Below are 19,827 nucleotides of genomic sequence, written 5' to 3'. Positions count from 1 at the left end.
TGATATAAATAAATAAAAAATAAAATAAATTGTGGTATTGTGAATGGCTAAAAGAATTTGTGATTTTGATCGTCCAATAATACAGCATGTTATATAAAAGAAAGTAAAACGTATAAGAATCCTGAATGCATTACCTAACACTTTTATATAAAGAATAACAAGTCGAATAGTCAAGAATTCTGTAAAATATAAATTAGATCGACTTTAGCAATTGAATATTTGATTCAACAGTTCAAGGGTAAGTTCAGTAATTCGGGGTGTAGAAAATTCATTCCGAAAATGTATATTCTGAAGCCCGGTCGTTGAGCACGTAGAATTTCGTCCAATGACCCCAAGCTACCCATCCTTATCGCTCGCGCGTAATTATATTGCTGTCGCGCTCGCACACTCACTGCGGGCGCCCGTCGCACAGTCGCGACAGCAATATAGTTACGCGCGAGCGATAAGGATGGGTAGCTTGGGGTCATTGGACGAAATTCTACGTGCTCGGCGATCGGACTATACATGTAGATAAAGAGATGGGAGTGGCATTGTCATTTTCAAATTTGACCCCAATTTTGAGAAGCTAAGATGCAAGCAAGCAAGCACATCCTCCTCATTAGTAGCCACTCAACCAAGTAAAGTTTGGGAAGCCCTGGATAAATTTAAGAAATTATTCTGTAGGATAAACTTTGGGTCATGCAGTGGACTTACCGAAGAAGTGAGCGAGTATGGAGTCCTAGCGGGTTCCAAAGCCTCTGCTAGCAGAGCACACGACTCCAAAACCGGCGCCCAGCCTGTGGACGCTTGCATGTAACTGCAAAAACAAAAATGTATCATTTAACAATAGTTCTAAAAACATTAACGGGACAATTCCCACCTCTCGTTCCCACCGCTGCAACTCCTGTGTAGCCAGGACCCAGCTTGACCGCCAATAAAAACACAACCAGTGATGGTCAAGTTTGTCCCGGGAGAAAGTTAAACTGTCATTGGACCCGCAACGAAATTAATCAGAAGAACATAGGACTTTGAAGTTAAGGTTCGACTTCCCTCCTTTTACCTAGTAAATACGGGGTGTTTGGCGGAAGGTTAGACAAACTTCGTGGGTGTATAGGTAAGGTCATTTTAAGAATACAAGTTCGCCCATTAGACCCTAAGTGAGCTACTTTATTTTGAAATACCTATTTTAGTTTTTATTTTATTTTTTTCATAATTTGACCTAAAAACTGCTTGAATTTTTTTTCTCGCCAGTTTTCAACCGGTTTTTTTATTTGATATTAATATCGAATATGTCTTTAGTCAAATAAAATAAAACACTAACTCAACTCGTAGTCTCTCCGCCCCCTGCTTACCTGGCATAATGTGGTTGTAGCGGCTGCAGCGCGTTGTCAGCGCGTCGTGCAACTGAAGGCAACGCGCGCAAAACGCGTGCCCATAGGGAGCGCAGGCGCGCGTGTGTCGCGGGCACGCGCGATAGAAAACGGCATACCAGCGTCTGAAAAACATAATAAAAACTCATAAAAAGCTCATAAAAAGTCATAAAACTCATTCATTTTTGCAAGTAGGCTTTTAAAAAGCACTTTTACAGGTCCCAGTATTAACCCTGCCACTGCTTCGGGACAATAAATGGGCCAGTGCTGAGAAGAAGCAGCGTAAGAAACTCGGTTACTGTTGGTGTAAGGCAGTCTTTCCCAAAGTGGGCGATAACGCCCCCTTGTGGGCGCTGCAGGCTTAAAGGGGGGCGGTAAGAGACCCAGAAAAAAAATCGGGACGTTGTGTAGAGGCTTGGGAGGCGTCATTTACTAGGAGGACTCTTAGACACCGACTGAGCTTGACTACAAAAATGGGGGGCGCTAAAAATAATTTATTCTCAAAGTGGGCAGTAGACTAAATAAGTTTGGAAATCGCTGGTGTAAGGCTTTAGGGCCGTTTCCCACGGACAATCCAGTTTTGCGCGATCCTGCATTACTGAGTCCTGCAAAACTGGACTGCGTGTTCACACAGCTGTATTCCGCTTTTACCAAGTACGGGTTTTAGTGCTAGCGAATGCGTCATAAAAATCTATGAACGTAATTGCTGTCGCGCTCGCACACTCACTGCGGGCGCCCGTCGCACAGTCGCGACAGCAATATAATTACGCGCGAGCGATAAGGATGGGTAGCTTGCGGTCATTGGACGAAATTGTATCTGCTCGGCGACCGGACTTTAGCAGGTTCTTGGCGGGGGTCTGGTAGTGTAAATATATCTTCTGGTGTACTCACCCGTCCCTTCCTAACAGCCAACGCCTGTTGCAGACGGTCAGCGTGTAGCAGACCGGCGAACATCTTGCCGACCAGCTCCTCTTTGTCTTCGTCCAGTAAGTTCGGTCGCTGAGCACGTAGAATTTCGTCCAATGACCCCAAGCAAGCTATATCCGACTGTGCGACGGGCGGCTGCAGTGAGTGAGCGAGCGCGACAACAATATAATTACGCGCGAGCGATAAGAATGGGTAGCTTGAGGTCATTGGACGAAATTCTACGTGCTCGGCGACCGGACTTTAGACGATTCTTGGTGGGGGTCTGGCAGTGTCTCATCATCATCATCATCTCAGCCACAGGACATCCACTGCTGAACATAGGCCTCCCCCAATGCTTTCCATGTTGCCCGGTTGGTAGCCGCCTGCGTCCAGCGCCTTCCTGCTACCTTTATGATGTCGTCGATACACCTTGTACCCACAAGGTCGTCCGCCCGGACGTCCTACGCTGCGCTTTCCGGTACGTGGCCTCCACTCCAGAACCTTGCTGCCCGAAGCCAGAAGCTTGCTGATGGTAGTGTCTTTGTGCTTTAAAATTATAGTTATTTTTTCTGGTGTACTCACCCGTCCCTTCCTAACAGCCAACGCCTGTTACCCATCCCTATCGCTCGCGCGTAATTATTTTGCTTGGAGTCATTGGACGAAATTCTACGTGCTCGGCGACCGGACTTTAGCAGGTTCTTGGCGGGGTCTGGTGGTGTCTGGTGTGCTTTAAAATTACAGTTATTTTTCTGGTAAACTCACCCGTCCCTTCCTAACAGCCAGTGCCTGCTGCAGCCGGTCAACGTGTAGGAGGCCGGCGAACATCTTGCCGATCAGCTCCTCCTTGTCTTCGTCTAAAGTTCTGTCGCCGAGCACGTAGAATTTCATCCAATGACCCCAAGCTACCCATCCTTATCGCTCGCGCGTAATTGCTATCGCGCTCGCACACTCACTGCGGGCGCGCGTCGCACAGTCGCGACAGCAATATAATTACGCGCGAGCGATAAGGATGTGTAGCTTGGGGTCATTGGTCGAAATTCTACGTGCTCGGCGACCGGACTTTAGCAGGTTCTTGGCGGGAGTCTGGTAGTGTCTGGTGTGCTTTAAAATTATGGTTATCTTTCTGGTCAACTCACCCGTCCCTTCCTAACAGCCAACACCTGTTGCAGACGGTCAGCGTGTAGTAGCTCCTCTAGACTAAGAGCTAGTGAACGCCAGACCTACGTCGTTATACCAAAAAATCTGATTTTTATGCAATTTGGGCAATGATTAGAAATTGTTTCCACATCAGCCAGACAGTTTTGACAGTTCCAACTCATTGCCAGTTTTTTTAGGATAGCCACGATGACCCATACTTCATTATTCACCAGCATTCTAACCTATATTGGGAGCATACGCTGACAAACTTTCAGCTTTTATAAAATGACGTAGGTCTGACGTTCACTAGCTCTTAGTCTACTCCTTGTCTTCGTCTAACAGGTTCTTGGCGGGGGTCTGGTAGTGTGTCTGGTGTGCTTTAAAATTAGCGTCTGATAGTGTAAATATATCTTTCTGGTGTACTCACCCGTCCCTTCCTAACAGCCAGTGCCTGCTGCAGACGGTCAGCGTGTAGCAAGCCGGCGAACATCTTGCCGACCAGCTCCTCTTTGTCTTCGTCTAGCAAATTCTTGGCGGGCGGCTTCTGGCTGACCGCTAAGTTCACCACCTGCGACAAAACAGTGTAATGTTACTTCAAATTATCTCTAGAAGTCCATGTGAGGTCTCAGTAAAGTGCCTTATACCAGGCCTGTTCATCTCCGCGAGTTTACATCGAAAACAAAACACACACGATGGCCCACCTACAGGATACTATTCGACAAGGCCTCACATACGAGCGAACATTGACTCACGCACGCGTATTCTTGTGTATGATGGAAGAAAATAAAGAAAATGGTGTAGTTACTAAATACTGTGCAGTTTTTAACTGCCTAAATAATAATAAAAACACAAAATGTACTTTTTTAAGTTGCCTCAAGACACTGAGAGGTTAATAAGTAGTTAATATTATTCATGATAATCATGCTAAATCATGTATTTCCTCCGCAATTTTCCGCAGTTTGGCACCTCACGTCACATCATTTTACCGAAGTCAGCCCTATAGCTTCGGCGCAGTGCCGATCACTGACGTTTGCCAACAAAATGGTGCTTGACTCTTGAGACAGGCTAAATTACACCATATTGTTAATGACATTGAGCATCCATTTTTTTAAATACCTTCGCGAAGTAAAACTTCTGTACGTAGTACTTATTATTATTCTGTGCTTATACTGAGAATCAAGAGAAAGCAGGCAAAAAAATGGATAGCTTTGTAACTATCTATAGGCCTCATTATGGTCTCTCTAATATCAAATTTTGACCAAAAAATGTTTTATATGTTTACAAAAAATTTTTCCTAAGGTCAAAATTTGATATTAGACAGATCGTGTGGAGACATATCTATAGTAGCAGAATTATCCATTATTTTTGGGACAGCCTGTATAAATGAACGCAGCATTCGTTACAACAGACAAAAAGAACTGAAAAGACTTATGACTAGTCTCTAAGGAAATTACAAAATGACTCAAGTCTCAAATGAAAAGTAGACGGATTGGGCGGTGGGAATGTCATATACAAGAATCGCAGTGATGGGAAAAAGAGGTGGGAACAGTCCCGTATGAGTTACAGTGGTGAGTATACCGTAATTTCAGTGGTGGGAACGAGGGGGGATAGTTTCATATACAGAAGCTGTGGCTGTGGTGGAAATAGTCCCGTATAAAGGACTTGCGGTGGTGGGGATAGTCCCGTATAAAGGACTTGCGGTGGTAGGAATAGTAACGAGTCGCTTCTCACCTGTCTTTTGTCGATGCTTTCGCTCTTAAGACTGTCCTATTGAGATTGAACACTCTTGGCCTCGCTGTCCTGCTTGGGCCTGCGCTGGACGCTCTCGATGTTCAGGAACAGGTTGGATTCATCCTCTTGCTCGTTATCAAGCTCAAGGAATTGCAGTGGTGGGAACGAGGGGGAATAGTTTCATATACAGAAGCTGTGGCTGTGGTGGAAATAGTCCCGTATAAATCCCGTATAAAGGACTTGCGGTGGTGGGAATAGTCCCGTATAAAGGACTTGCGGTGGTAGGAATAATAACGAGTCGCTTCTCACCTGTCTCTTGTCAACGCTCTCGCTTTTCGGGCTGTCCTGCTTGGGCCTGCGCTGGACACTCTCGGTGTTCAGGAACAGGTTGGATTCGTCTTCTTGCGGTGGTGGGAACGAGAAGTGGGAATAGTGCGGTATACAGGGGTTACAGTGGTGGGAATAACGCCGTATTCAGGAGTTGTAGTGATAAAAAAAGGTAGGAAGATTGCCGTATACAGGAGTTGGAGTGGTGGGAAGAAGAGGTGGGAAATAGTGCAGTATACAGGAGTTGCAGTGGTGGAAAGAAGAGGTGGGAATAGTCAATTATACAGAACTTACAGTGGTGGGAACAGTCCCGTATCTATACGTTCCTGTGACTTGCAGTGGTGGGCAAGAGAGGTGGGAATAGAGTCACACACAGGAGTTACTGTGGTGGGAATAAGAGGTGGGAAATAACGAAGAGGTGGGAATTAATAGCCGCTTCTCACCTGTCTCTTGTCGATGCTCTCGCTATAAGGAGCAGTAACAAACATACCAAAGTCTCCTCCTTTTCTGAAGTCGATCATAAATATATCTTTCTCACCTGTATTTTGTCGACGCTCTCGCTCTTCGGGCTGTCCTGCTTGGGCCTGCGCTGGACGCTCTCGATGTTCAGGAACAGGTTGGATTCATCCTCTTGCTCGTTATCAAGCTCAAGGAATTGCAGTGATGGGAACGAGGGGGAATAGTTTCATATACAGGAGCTGTGGCTGTGGTGGAAATAGTCCCGTATAAAGGACTTGCGGTGGTGGGGATAGTCCCGTATAAAGGACTTGCGGTGGTAGGAATAGTAACGAGTCGCTTCTCACCTGTCTTTTGTGCTTTCGCTCTTAAGACTGTCCTATTGAGATTGAACACTCTTGATATTGCACTGGTGGGAAATAGAGCTGGGAATGGTGTCATATACAGGGCTTGAAGTAGTGGGAAAGAGAAAGTACAATTAGTAACGCGTTCTCACCTGTCTCTTGTCAACGCTCTCGCTTTTCGGCCTGTCCTGCTTGGGCCTGCGCTGGACGCTCTCGATGTTCAGGAACAGGTTGGATTCGTCTTCTTGCGGTGGTGGGAACGAGAAGTGGGAATAGTGCGGTATACAGGGGTTACAGTGGGAATAACGCCGTATTCAGGAGTTGTAGTGGTAGAAAAAAGGTAGGCAGATTGCCGTATACAGGAGTTGCAGTGATGGGCAGAAGAGGTGGGAAATAGTGCAGTATACAGGAGTTGCAGTGGTGGAAAGAAGAGGTGGGAATAGTCAATTATACAGAACTTACAGTGGTGGGAACAGTCCCGTATCTATACGTTCCTGTGACTTGCAGTGGTGGGCAAGAGAGGTGGGAATAGAGTCACACACAGGAGTTGCTGTGGTGGGAATAAGAGGTGGAAAATAATGAAGAGGTGGGAATTAATAGCCGCTTCTCACCTGTCTCTTGTCGACGCTCTCGCTTTTCGGGCTGTCCTGCTTGGGCCTGCGCTGGACGCTCTCGATGTTCAGGAACAGGTTGGATTCATCCTCTTGCTCGTTATCAAGCTCAAGGAATTGCAGTGGTAGGAACGAGGGGGAATAGTTTCATATACAGCTGTGGCTGTGGTGGAAATAGTCCCGTATAAAGGACTTGTGGTGATGGGAATAGTCCCGTATAAAGGACTTGCGGTGGTAGGAATAGTAACGAGTCGCTTCTCACCTGTCTTTTGTCGATGCTTTCGCTCTTAAGACTGTCCTATTGAGATTGAACACTCTTGATGTTGCACTGGTGGGAAATAGAGGTGCCATATACAGGACTTGAAGTAGTGGGAAAGAGAAGAGAGATTAGTAACGAGTTCTCACCTGTCTTTTGTCGATGCTTTCGCTCTTAAGACTGTCCTATTGAGATTGAACACTCTTGGCCTCGCTGTCCTGCTTGGGCCTGCGTTGGACGCTCTCGATGTTCAGGAACAGGTTGGATTCATCCTCTTGCTCGTTATCAAGCTCAAGGAATTGCAGTGGTGGGAACGAGGGGGAATAGTTTCATATACAGCTGTGGCTGTGGTGGAAATAGTCCCGTATAAAGGACTTGCGGTGGTGGGGATAGTCCCGTATAAAGGACTTGCGGTGGTAGGAATAGTAACGAGTCTCTTCTCACCTGTCTTTTGTCGACGCTTTCGCTCTTCGGGCTGTCCTGCTTGGGCCTGCGTTGGACGCTCTCGATGTTCTTTAGGAATAGGTTGGATTCATCCTCTTGCTCGTTTTCAAGCTCTTTTTGCGCTGCTTCTAGCTGTTTCTGCTTCTCTTCTCTCTCCTGGATAAGGTATAAGCAATAAGTATAGTTGGCGATAACAGACGATTTGTATTTACCGATATGATTCCTTGAACTAACAAAAAAATTCATCGAAACTTGTTATTTAACACTAAAATAACTTTGTCTGTCTTTTACGTTCTTATTCATCCTTTAACTACTGCTAAGCCGAAGTATATAAAAATATGAAATAGTTAAGACTTAGGTAAAACATAGGATAATTTTAGCTCAGTTTTAAAAAGGCACGCGATTAAGTCTTTCTGTAACATCACATTCATGCTAGCGAAAATTAGTAGAATAAAATATTGGAGAACGTACATAAAAAAAGTATTAAGACGACTAGGACCTGTGAATAAGATCTGTAGGCTTAGGATGCGCGACGCGATAAGCATTTATCGCGCCATTTTATCGATTTTTGGCGATAAGCCCATACGTTTGTCATCTAAAATCTATAGTAATATTATAAAGCTGAAGAGTTTGTTTGTTTGTTTGTTTACTTGAACGCGCTAATCTCCGGAACTACTGGTCCGATTTGAAAAATTCTTTCAGTGTTAGATAGCCCATTTATCGAGGAAGGCTATAGGCTATACAACATCACGCTACGATCAATAGGAGCAGAGCAATAATGAAAAATGTTGCGAAAACGGGTTTTCACGCGTACGAAGTCGCGGGCACAGCTAGTCATCTATAAGATTTTATCACGGCGTGCATCCTAGCCCGGGTGAAGATCGCGTCAAGTACCTTGATGCTTGCTTCAGTCGTTGTGGAAATCTTTGTCCAGCAGTGGACGTGGAGAAATGAACGAAAACCTCCTTTTTTAAGTCGGTTAATACAAACCTTGAGCACAAGCGCCGTGGAGATGGCCAGTGGGTCATTGAGTTCCTCCAGCCTCAGTAGAATCACGTACAGCGCTTCGATGTCCAGTAGGAGTTGTTTCGTCCTTTTGAGCTCTCGAGGGACCTGCAATGTAGATTATTTTGTAGTATTTAATTGGGTAGTTGTTGACTGGAAGAGAATATTGTCATGTGTCAGTAAGTTCTGTTTGTGTGCACGTTTTAAATAAATAAATATGTGACACCTTTTACATTTCTGTATCAAAGGACATGTATCTACAAGTACTCCCGCTCATTGTCACTTGATTTTGGCAAGTCTTCGAGCTTTAGCACGCTCCATCACATTTTATTAGGTTACCTTGAAATCGTTTGAGATTTTTATTTGCAATAATTTAATTTGATAATAATGTTTTAAGCTAAGCATTCATGTTCATAAATAAATGAGTCCTGTTTAATTGATAACTGAATTCTGTGTAAAATACAGGGTGACCCAATCGTGGGTACACACCGTGGTAACAACTTTCAGCAAATTCAAATTTTTTATTACATGAAACACGGTACATAGAATGGAACACAAAATTAATAATACAAAACTACACAGTTCAACATGTCTCGCCAAGTTATGGCATGTAACAATATGTCATAATCAAAAAAGAATGTTAAAATTTTCAATAAATCTCTATTCATGTGTTGACAACGTAATTTTACTGTTTTTCAGAATTTGTATATCGTTCCTGCAGCAGAGTCAAAGAAGAATAATTAAATGTCAACGCCACTCTTGTAGCAGACTTTTGGGCTGACACTGTAGATTTGCTGTCGACACGACAAGAAGATGCAGAGTCAAACAATCTTTTCGTTCAATCATCCATGAATGGATCACTCGTGAGTGACCACTGTATCTTTATGCTATTACCTCGTTGGGGTTGGTGGTGCTGGCCCGACTGGGAGCCCTGGACGAGGCGCGCGAGGGCTCCGCCCCCACTAATTCCACGTCGATGATTTTGCGCGGCGCCGTCACACTGCCGCACTAGGGACAAAAAAAATAATTTATTGAAAGAATGACACTACTCACCTATGGACAGACTTCAGGATCAATTCGGAGTATTAGCTAAGTGTAGTGATTTGAATATACAGGGTGTTAGGTAAATGGGTATATGAGCTGACACTAGCCCATGTTAACATGGGCATATAAATGGTATGGTGAAGTCAGAAAATTGATATTTTCATTTTAATTATTTTAATTTTCATAGAAATCGGATTTTACAAAGGACATTGTCAGAAACCGCCTAAAAAACCGCCCAAAATCATTAACCCATCATAATTATTTTCTATTTTTTTTAATACATTAAGCACCCTTTCATTCTAATGGACACTTAAGCATTGAAAAATTAAATAAATAAGTCTTTTAACGTTTATTCTATAATACTATTACAACTTCCGGACGTTTTGGTGCGTGGCATGGTCTAAAACCTATCAAGTTCCATAATTTTTGCCGATAAAATCTGTACGAGGCATTACCGTACTTTATTGCTGGGAGTCCATGTATAGTGATGTTCCTGCGGCCATCATAGACAATAAAATATCGATTTTGAAAATAAAATAAATCGATTAAACTGCTTTGAAGACCAGATTTGCGTTAAAAGCTAAAAAGATATTGACAGTTTGACACTATTACAAGAAGATATCTAAAGTGTCCAACTGGTCGAAGGTCGTAAATAAAATAAAAATAATTAGGACCATAAACTGATATTCATGGTATCATAACTGTAAAAGTGTCAGAATCCAATGTTGAATCCAATGCCAGTTGAAGTGTGAGAAACATATATATTTTTTTTTATGTGACAGGAGGCAAATGAGCAGACGGATCACCTGATATCAACCTAGTATAGTTGCCAGTCTCTCATAATCTATGCCAATGAGGGTTTTCGCGATTGAAAAATCCGCCAGATGGCAATACGTAGACGTGAGGTCCAAATGCTGCATGATTGGTTATTTTTGACATGACATTGACAGATATCCACCAATCATGCAGCATTTGGACCTCGCGTCTACGTATTGCCATCTCGCGGATTTTTCAATCGCGAAAACCCTCATTCATAGCACATGTATAATAATAGACCAAATGAACTTTTATAGATTGTGAAAGAGAAGATAAAGATTTTATTATTTTATTAAAATCTTGCCACGAGGTAGTTTTTCAGTAGAAACCAGGATTGGATAATCGCTACAGGCAAGTATCAGAACATTTTATAAATATTTTTAATCGATTATATCCATGTGAATCGTTTTAATAAATTGTCATTTTACTTTTTCAATTAAAACTTTTTCAATCCCTAGTCTTGTCAAACTGTCATAATGTCAACAAATTATAAATGTCACGTCAGTTGACTCAATTTCAGTCTTCTGTGCGTTTATTGTATTTTTATTTCAATGAAATAGTGCTAAAGGGTTAGTACTAAAACTGAAAGCCTTTTTTCAGAAAGAAAACCAATGTGGTGCCCTTATTATTCATGCTGTTTGAAAGTTACAAGTCAGTGATACAGAGTTGCCGACATTATAACTCCGTAGTGATACCATACCAAAGAAGAAGTTTTCCTAAACACTTGTGTTGTTTTTATATGTGATCGAATAAAAAGGATTAATTCTACTGCTCAAATGGAATAACTTATCCCAAGAGACCGAATATAAAAAAAACCTCTCCATAGAAATTATCACCATCACGAGAATGTGAATTTTTTTGAGAATTTGATATTGGTCCTGTAAGAAAAGTAGTTGTATTTCAGTAGTAGAATCAACCCTTCTTGTTTCATCAGCAAGAGTAACTATAAAAACGCCCTGTAGGTAGGTATTATTAAGCTGAAGAGTTTGTTTAGTGTCAAAGACTGTCACACAGTGTAACTTAAATTGGCATATTATGATAATGAACATAAAAACTTAAATAAATATTTATGTTAATATTTTTTCTATTTATTTATTTTCCCAAAGCTTCACAGTGACAGCTGAAACAGCAATACTGTTAACAAAACAGTAAAACTAAACAAAACTTGGAACAAACTGTTACAAATATGAGGGGTTTAATATTTTACAAATTAAAATAAAACCGCATGTTGCTTTACTTTCTCGTATAGGTAATAAATGTAATTAATGGCTAGATTATTAATGTTACTTTGTTACCCTCAATAGTGAGGAAATCTTATAAAATGGTAACCCTGATTTTTATTGTCATTCAAGTGCTCTTTCTTCGCATAGGCTTCTGTGATTTGGCCAAGGGCCACACACATTGCGATAACATTATGCGACATTGATTTGACAGCAGCGGAGTGAAGTCTTGCGACTATGCAAAATGATACCCTGTAATCGTAGCGCATACAGACATAGACGGGGCGGGGCACATAGCTCGTAGAGCTGATGGCCGCTGGGGCAGGAAAGTTCTTGAGTGGCGACCACGAGCCGAAAGACGTAGCGTGGGCAGGCCTCCCACTAGGTGGACCGACGATCTGGTGAAGGTCGCGGGAGGTGCCTGTATGCGAGCGGTGCAGGATCGGTCTTCGTGGAAATCCTTGGGGGAGGCCTTTGTCCAGCAGTGGACGTCTTTTCGGCTGAAACGAACGAACGAACGATACGTATTACCACTATTTACCAGACATTACTATTTATTGCATACTCGCCGGATTACACGTAGGAGCACGCGCGTAACAGCTTCGGCCTTGCCTTATTATAAGATCTTGTTCCGCCCTTTTACGAACTTCCTCCGTGAGGATATCCCCGCCGAATTCTATGATGAACCTATCAAAAGTCATATTCTGCAATGTCAACCCACCACAAGGTGGACCGACGACCTGATAAAGGTAGCGGGAAGGCGCTGGATGCAGGCCGCTACCAACCGTGCGATGTGGAAGTCATTGGGGGAGGCCTATGTTCAGTAGTGGACGTCCTGTGGCTGAAATGATGATGATGATGAAGAAATGAATGAAAATGACAAATCTTCGAACGTGTATAATACCGTGCCAAAGTAATCATATAATTTTGGCACCTTAATAACTATTGCCGTTTTTGTTGTAAAGATCATGCAGCGCTACTTGCGGATATTATTGGAAAGAAAACTATGTGGGCTCTAGATCTGAAGCCGCTTTAACGAACACGAAGTGCTCATACAATGCGGCGTATTTTCTTCCAGTCTTTAGTCAGGACTTTAGTCGAATTAAAACCCCGGTTGAACGTGATATAGCCGCACTAGAATACGATGCTTTTTTGCATAATCGCAAGACTTCGTTCCGGTGTCGACCGAATGTTATCATGATGTATGTGGCCCAGGGGTTACCGCAGCCGCCAAGGTTTGAAACTTCTTGCTTAAAATATTGTAGTCTTTGGCATAGACTACGATGGTAGTCATGGAGATAGGAGTTTGTTATCTCGTGTCAGATGTAAATGGTGAAAAGAAAACTCATGATTCGTGGTATTTTTATGTAATATGTAGGTATTTTATAAAAGTGGAACCCCGAGTGATCTCCAAAACCCATTCTATTATTATATACGATTCGGCTTCGATATCTATAATACAATAGGAGTTTATTTCATGTGTCAGATGACAAGGGTGGAAACAACCTACGATTCATGTTGTTTATTTACGTGCAATATGTGGGCATATTGTAAAAGTGGAATGCCGAGTTGTATTTCTAAAACTTGTTCTATTATTTTATACTATTTGGCTGCGACTCGGCGTGACGACAATACAAAACATTTTTCGCGAATCGGTGTTCATACATTAACACAATACATTAGACGCCATGTTGTCATAAACGACATTTATTATAAAATCGCTGTGATTTAATATTCTTAATCATTAATTTTATGGCAAGTGTCCATCAGGAATCATTGTTCTTACACACAGAATCGTATTATTTCGCTTTCGGGTAGTAATATGTCAAAATTGTTGGTTCTTTAGGCGAACAATGTATGGAGAACGAACATTGTCCTTTAATTGTATGAAAATTAAAAAAAATAAAATGATGATATCAAATTTCTGACTTCACCATACCATTTATAATATGCCCATGTTAACATGGGCTAGTGTCGGCTCATATACCCATTTACCTAACACCCTGTATACACAAAGTTTAGTACTTTCAAAACTTGTGTTAAGGATGTTCTAAATAATCATAGTTGTGGGTCCTCATTTTCGTAAAATGTTCGTTATATTTCGCTATCTACATTCATAGCTGTGCATATTATCATCTTTGCTGGTGTTTATGCTTACTTTTCTGGGTTTTCTGGTTTACTTTCTGGTTTTTACATTTCAGTCAGCGGTCCGATATCAAACTGCATTTAAATATTGTATTCTACCTACAGTCACTATTATCTAAGACATGCAGTTGATATGCTGGATTCCTGGCTTGAATTAAATTCTTATATCTACATACAATTAATTTTTTTTGTTTTTTAGACTAGTCGATACTACGCTTCCACGCAATCTATGCACATGTCGTGGCAGCTTTTAATTAAGGCTACACTATAAACACATATTGTTTTCAATGTTTTTTTTCCTGTTAATTGTGTATGTCTTGTTAGCTGTCCTTAAATAAATAAATAAATAAATGAATCATTATTAGAAAAAAAGGTACATGGACATAACGGTAAATAACAATAAGAAAAATATAAAATAAAAAAGGATACCGAGCAGTGCCACCCTCTCTAATACAGTGTGAGTCACGTTAAAGTGCACATATGAAAACAGATGAAACTAGACCTATTTTTATCGACAAAAAAGAGGTCAAAATTTTTTTGATTTTTTTTTTTAAATTGTTTATAGAATTATTCTTCTTCCAATTACTTATTGTAAAGAAAACGTAATAACTTTTAAACTAAACGGTATATCCTGATAAAATAAAAACAGTAATAATGCTAAATAACAGGCAAAACTAAAAAAATACATAAAATACACAAAAAAGGCCAACAAATAATAAAAAATGATAATTTTTGGAAAAAATCTGCTTAAAAATTCGTGTTTTTTTGTTTATTTGATAAATTTCTCCAAAAAATGCCCGTATAACTGGTGGTTTTTATTACTTTGTATTATTCTCTATTGTATTACCTTCGTAAAACCAAAAATCGCATGTCTCTATCCCTATCACAACGTTTGCAATGATCGTTTGAACTAAGCCTCTCCGGGCGCGCCATTCAACGCTTCGTTAACAACAAAACTGAAAATGGCTCTAGATTTGTAATTTTGATAAAGACAAGTTAGATTTCAAATAAAAACAAAAGATTTCGAAGTAAAATAAGCATTTTAGTTAAAATTAAAATTGTCTCTACCTGTAGCGGAGAATAATGTTGTGGCAGGCCTTTGTTCAAACGATCATAGCAAATGTTGTGATAGGGATAGAGACATGCGATTTTTGGTTTTACAAAGATAATACGATAGAGAACAATACAAAGTAATAAAAACCACGGGTTATAGGGGCATTTTTTAGAGAAATTTATCAAATAACCAAAAAAACACGAATTTTTAAGCAGATTTTATTCAAAAAGTATATTTTTTTTATTATTTTTTGGCCTTTTTTGTGTATTTTATGTATTTTTTTAGTATCGCCTGTTATTTATCATTATTACTGTTTTTATTTTATTAGGATGTACCGCTTAGTTTAAAAGTTATTACGTTTTCTTTACAATAAGTAATTGGAAGAAAAAAAATTCTATAAAAAATTAAAAAAAAATCTCAAAAAATTTTTGACCTCTTTTTTGTCGATAAAAATAGGTCTAGTTTCATCTATTTTCATATGTACACTTTAACGTGACTCACACTGTATAATGTCTATTGCAATGGGATCCCACTCAGCTTATGCCATGACTGGGGTCGGGTTCGCGACAAGATTGGCAGATTGGTGGCAGAATTAAAATTGACCAAAATTACTCCTAAAATTGACTCCATTTGCGACAAGAAACTAGCCATCAGCAACAACATCGATATTAAAAAGACATTTCTTTGGTACTTTATTTGGTAATTGGTACTTTTTATTTAAATTAAATGGATGCGAGCGGCGCAGGACCGGACTTTGTGGAAATCCTTGGGGGAGGCCTTTGTCCAGCAGTGGACGTCTTTCGGCTGAAACGAACGAACGAACGAACGATTGAAATTAAAACCTCATTTTCTTCAATAGTCAATTTTATTAATTTTTTTTGGGGTAAAGAGGTTTTAATTAGCTAGTTAAGGGGTTCGCTGTCACCTGAAAACCTTACCAGCGGTTCGTGGAGCCGAAAGTTTGAGAATCCTTAGTCTAATAGATAAATGATGGGATGGATGTTTCTTAACTCTACGAGGGGGCTAAAAAACTCACCTGCAGTTTCCCCAGAGAGTTCTCAAACTGTGTGGGGACATAAGTGCGCGGTGTAGGAGCGTCTTCACTCGTGGAATTGTGGCGGTTGGAATTGTGTCTCTCGCGCCCGTGATTGATTAAAGTCCTTCGCACACAGCAACTTTTTGTAGTGCTAATGTATTTGCAACGCGCTACAGAAGCGATGTCAACACGAAGCGACGAAATCCTTGAAAGATCAGAAGGAGGGGGCAACTGTTGCGATCGCAGGTAATTTATGTGCCGTTACTGAATAGCGTTTGCATCGCTAAAGAAGCGCGACAGTATCGCGTTTGCATTACGAGTGAATCGCGTTTATGTGGGCGAGGGCACACAGCTAGCAACCGCATTGTGACTGTATCTATGCGAACGCGCGATAGAATCGCTACAACAGATGGCGAGGGTCTAATGGATGTTTTTTTTTTAAGTATTAGTAATTTGTTATTACACAAATTACTAATACTCCCGGTTAGCCCCTCGTACTAAGCTAAATATGCTTGTGTCACGAGTGAGCTCACCACAATAGTCGGACCGAACCCGCTTCCCCGGATCACGAGTCGGCCAGTCCGACCCCTTCACCGTTCGGCTGTCGTGGCTAATGGATGGTTGATGGCTGTAGAAAGGGATGAATGATAGAATTATCTATGTATCTTACCTGCAGTTTCCCCAGAGAGTTCTCAAACTGCGTGGGGACATAAGTGCGCGGTGTGGGAGCGTCCTCGCTCGTGGAATTGTGGCGGTTGGAGTTGTGTCTCTCGCGCCCGTGTGGGTGGTTTTCTTGCTTCACCGCTGCAAAGATAAAACGTAAATTAAATAGAAAGTAAAGTAATATTAAAATTTAGACAATGTTATCGCTAAATTTATCAATATTATATAACTCAAAGGTGACTGACATAGTGATCTATCAACGCACAGCCCAAACCACTGGACGGATCGGATGCAGGTAGATGTTATGACGTAGGCATCCGCTAAGAAAGGATTTTACGAAACTCCACCCCTAAGGGTGGTGGTGTAAAACGGGATCCACGCGTACGAAGTCGCGGGCGGCCGCTAGTTATCTATAAACTAAGATCGATATAATATCCATTATATCAATAAACCAATTCTTTCGATAATTCGATCTAAAAATCGATGACTTTTTAGGAGCACAATCGATTATACGGCAGATTACAATATTGTATAATAATAGATGGGCAGGGCACATAGTACGCAGAACTGACGGCCGATGGGGCAGCAAGGTTCTGGAGTGGAAGCCGCGTGCCGGAAAGCGCAGTGTAGGACGTCCACCCACAAGGTGGACCGACGACCTCATAAAGGTAGTGGGAAGGCGCTGGATGCAGGCCGCTACCAACCGACCATTGTGGAAATCATTGGGGGAGGCCTATGTTCAGCAGTGGACGTCCTATGGCTGAAAATGATAATGATGAGATGCTAAGAGTATTTTGCACTAAAACCCGGTCTGTAAGCACGTAGAATTTTGTCCAATGACCCCAAGCTACCCATCCTTATCGCTCGCGCGTAATTGTATTGCTGTCGCGACTGTGCGACGGGCGCCCGCAGTGAGTGTGCGAGCGCGACAGCAACAAAAATTACGCGCGAGCGATAAGGATGGGTAGCTTGGGGTCATTAGACAAAATTCTACGTGCTCGCAGACCAGACTATAACTGTTCCATACTCTGACACAGTTTATACTTACAATTACTGCCCCCACTGTAGAAAGGATGATTCTGTTGGTTCGCCTTGTGTGCTTCTTTCACGGAATCTTTTTCTTTACTCGCTTGCCTTTCTAAGAACACCTGTGGAAAAAAAATGAGCATTAACTATAAGTCAATAGAGTCCAGTTTCATTTGGAGGCCATTAGAGCATAAAACCAGCCATCAAAATCCACTTTTTGCAGCATACTAACTAATTTTTATAAGGATTATTATCATTCAGCCATTGAAGTTCTAATCATAAGGGTTAGTTAAATGAATGACTTTTCATTTCATACCATGATAGGCCATCATTTGGCTCACAACAGAAAGAAACCAGACACGATTTAAAAAAAATGTTAATCAGCCATAACTCTCCTCATAATTTCTCTCGCTTGCCTCATACTCAACCACCCTTACCCTCACTGAATGAACGCCAGCCATAGCTTCCCTCGTTAACATTTGCTTCCCTCATAACCAGCCATCATTTCACTCACAGAAAAATACATCGCTTCTCTCATTTTCAAACTTACTGTATAGTAAAAGTCGTGAATATACGGAGTTCCAGTGTTAAGTTGCAGCATTTGTATGTTTATCATCCATTACTTCGCTCATAACCAGCCATTCATTCGCTCACTATAAATACTAGCCATAGCTTCCCTCATTTCCAAACTTACCGTATAGTAAAAGTCGTGAATGTACGGAGTTCCAGTATTGAGTTGTAGCATCTGTATGTTGATCAGCCATTGCTTCTCTCGCTGCGTCATCAGGCCAGCGTACTCGTCTACAGTTGAAATGGGTTTGCCGTCCTCTCCATTCGTTTGGTGCCTGGTAAAATAATTCAATCAAATTACATATTCATTTTAAAGAAGATGGAAAGAAAAATGTTTATATGCACAAGACGTGTATAAGTGCGCTAAAAAGGGCCTATACTATAGGTCTAACGCTTAGTCCAGTCAGTGCCTGAGGTATGGGAGCGGCACGGGAGGTACGTTACGTTTTTTGGTACGTCAAACGTCAGCGAAACTTCAGATTTCCTTTAAATCTCAATATATAAAAGGAGAAACTGACTGACTGACATAATTATCAACGCACAGCCTAAACGGCTAAACGGCACTTGAAATTTGGAAGGGACGTAGCTTAGGTACCGTAGAGGTGGTATAAGAAAGGAATTCCCGAAATTCCCACGGGAACGGGAATTAGCGGGAAAATCCTTTTGTATGAAAAATCTAAACCGCTTAATTTAGACGCTTGAAATTTACCTTAGTAAACTTAAAGCTTAGTTACAACAGGATATTGCAAAATTCCCACGGGAACGGGAGTTAGCGGGAAAAAACATTTGTATGAAAAAATCTAAACCGCGTAAGATCAATCATCTAAACCGCGTAAGAAGGCGGTAAAACGGGATCCACGCGTACGAAGTCGCGGGCGGCCGCTAGTTTATAATATGCTCTATTATGTTCCCCCCTCCCGTGCCGCTCCTATACCTCAGGCACTGACTGAGTTATGCGCTAGAATTATAATAATTTTAAATTAGTAGCCTTTATGACATCTAAAATAAAAATTCATAAAATTCATAAAATTCATTTATTTTTGCAAATAGGCTTTAAAAAAGCGCTTTTACACGTCCCAATATTAACCCTACCACTGCTTCGGGACAATAAATGGGCCAGTGCTGAGAAGAAGCAGCGCAAGAAACTCAGTCACTATTGTCAGCCTCCTTTTCAAGGTTTTACAGTCTTTAAAATATACAAATTATAGTCATAAGTATTAATGCGAGCTAGGTAGTTAAACATTCCAAACATTTTTATCCTATAAATAATCATCAACTTTATAGTAGCCCTTTTTCATTAAGGTGCTTTTGATATGTGCTTTAAATTTATGAATGGGCAATTCTACAACAGTTTGTGGTAATTTATTGAAAAGTTTAATACATTTCCCCATAAATGAATTACCAATCTTGTGCAGTCTGAAATTTGGAACGGCAAGTTTATTTTTGTTTCTTGTATTGAACTTGTGTAAATCACTCTTTCTAGTAAATTGCTCTATATTTTTGCGAACATATAAAAGGTTTTCATAAATGAACTGTGAAGCTACTGTCAGTATATTAATCTCCTTAAAGAATTCTCTCAAGGAAAATCGGGGTCCAAGGTTATAAATGGTAAATGATTTATCTATCTTTATCTTAGTATGAATGAATGAATATGAATATCTTTAGTCTGGTCGCCGAGCACGTAGAA

At 41.1% G+C, this 19,827-nt stretch overlaps 1 protein-coding gene across 1 annotated transcript in view; it reads right to left on the bottom strand.

Annotated features, from left to right (window-relative positions):
* The window catches only part of LOC135085766 (uncharacterized), a 31,771-nt gene that overhangs the window by 634 nt on the left and 11,310 nt on the right, over positions 1–19,827 (bottom strand). The window contains exons 8-16 of the mRNA XM_063980567.1: positions 18,265–18,415; positions 17,593–17,692; positions 16,552–16,685; positions 9,461–9,574; positions 8,552–8,674; positions 7,562–7,717; positions 3,820–3,960; positions 1,332–1,474; positions 694–796 (exon numbers count right to left, since the gene is read on the bottom strand). Of these exons, the coding sequence (XP_063836637.1) occupies positions 694–796; positions 1,332–1,474; positions 3,820–3,960; positions 7,562–7,717; positions 8,552–8,674; positions 9,461–9,574; positions 16,552–16,685; positions 17,593–17,692; positions 18,265–18,415 (1,165 nt within the window). The remainder of the gene's footprint in view (positions 1–693; positions 797–1,331; positions 1,475–3,819; positions 3,961–7,561; positions 7,718–8,551; positions 8,675–9,460; positions 9,575–16,551; positions 16,686–17,592; positions 17,693–18,264; positions 18,416–19,827) is intronic.

This window comes from Ostrinia nubilalis, chromosome 29, assembly GCF_963855985.1.
Source record: "Ostrinia nubilalis chromosome 29, ilOstNubi1.1, whole genome shotgun sequence".
NCBI classification, from domain to species: domain Eukaryota; kingdom Metazoa; phylum Arthropoda; class Insecta; order Lepidoptera; family Crambidae; genus Ostrinia; species Ostrinia nubilalis.
This window is presented reverse-complemented; position numbering and strand designations above follow the sequence as displayed.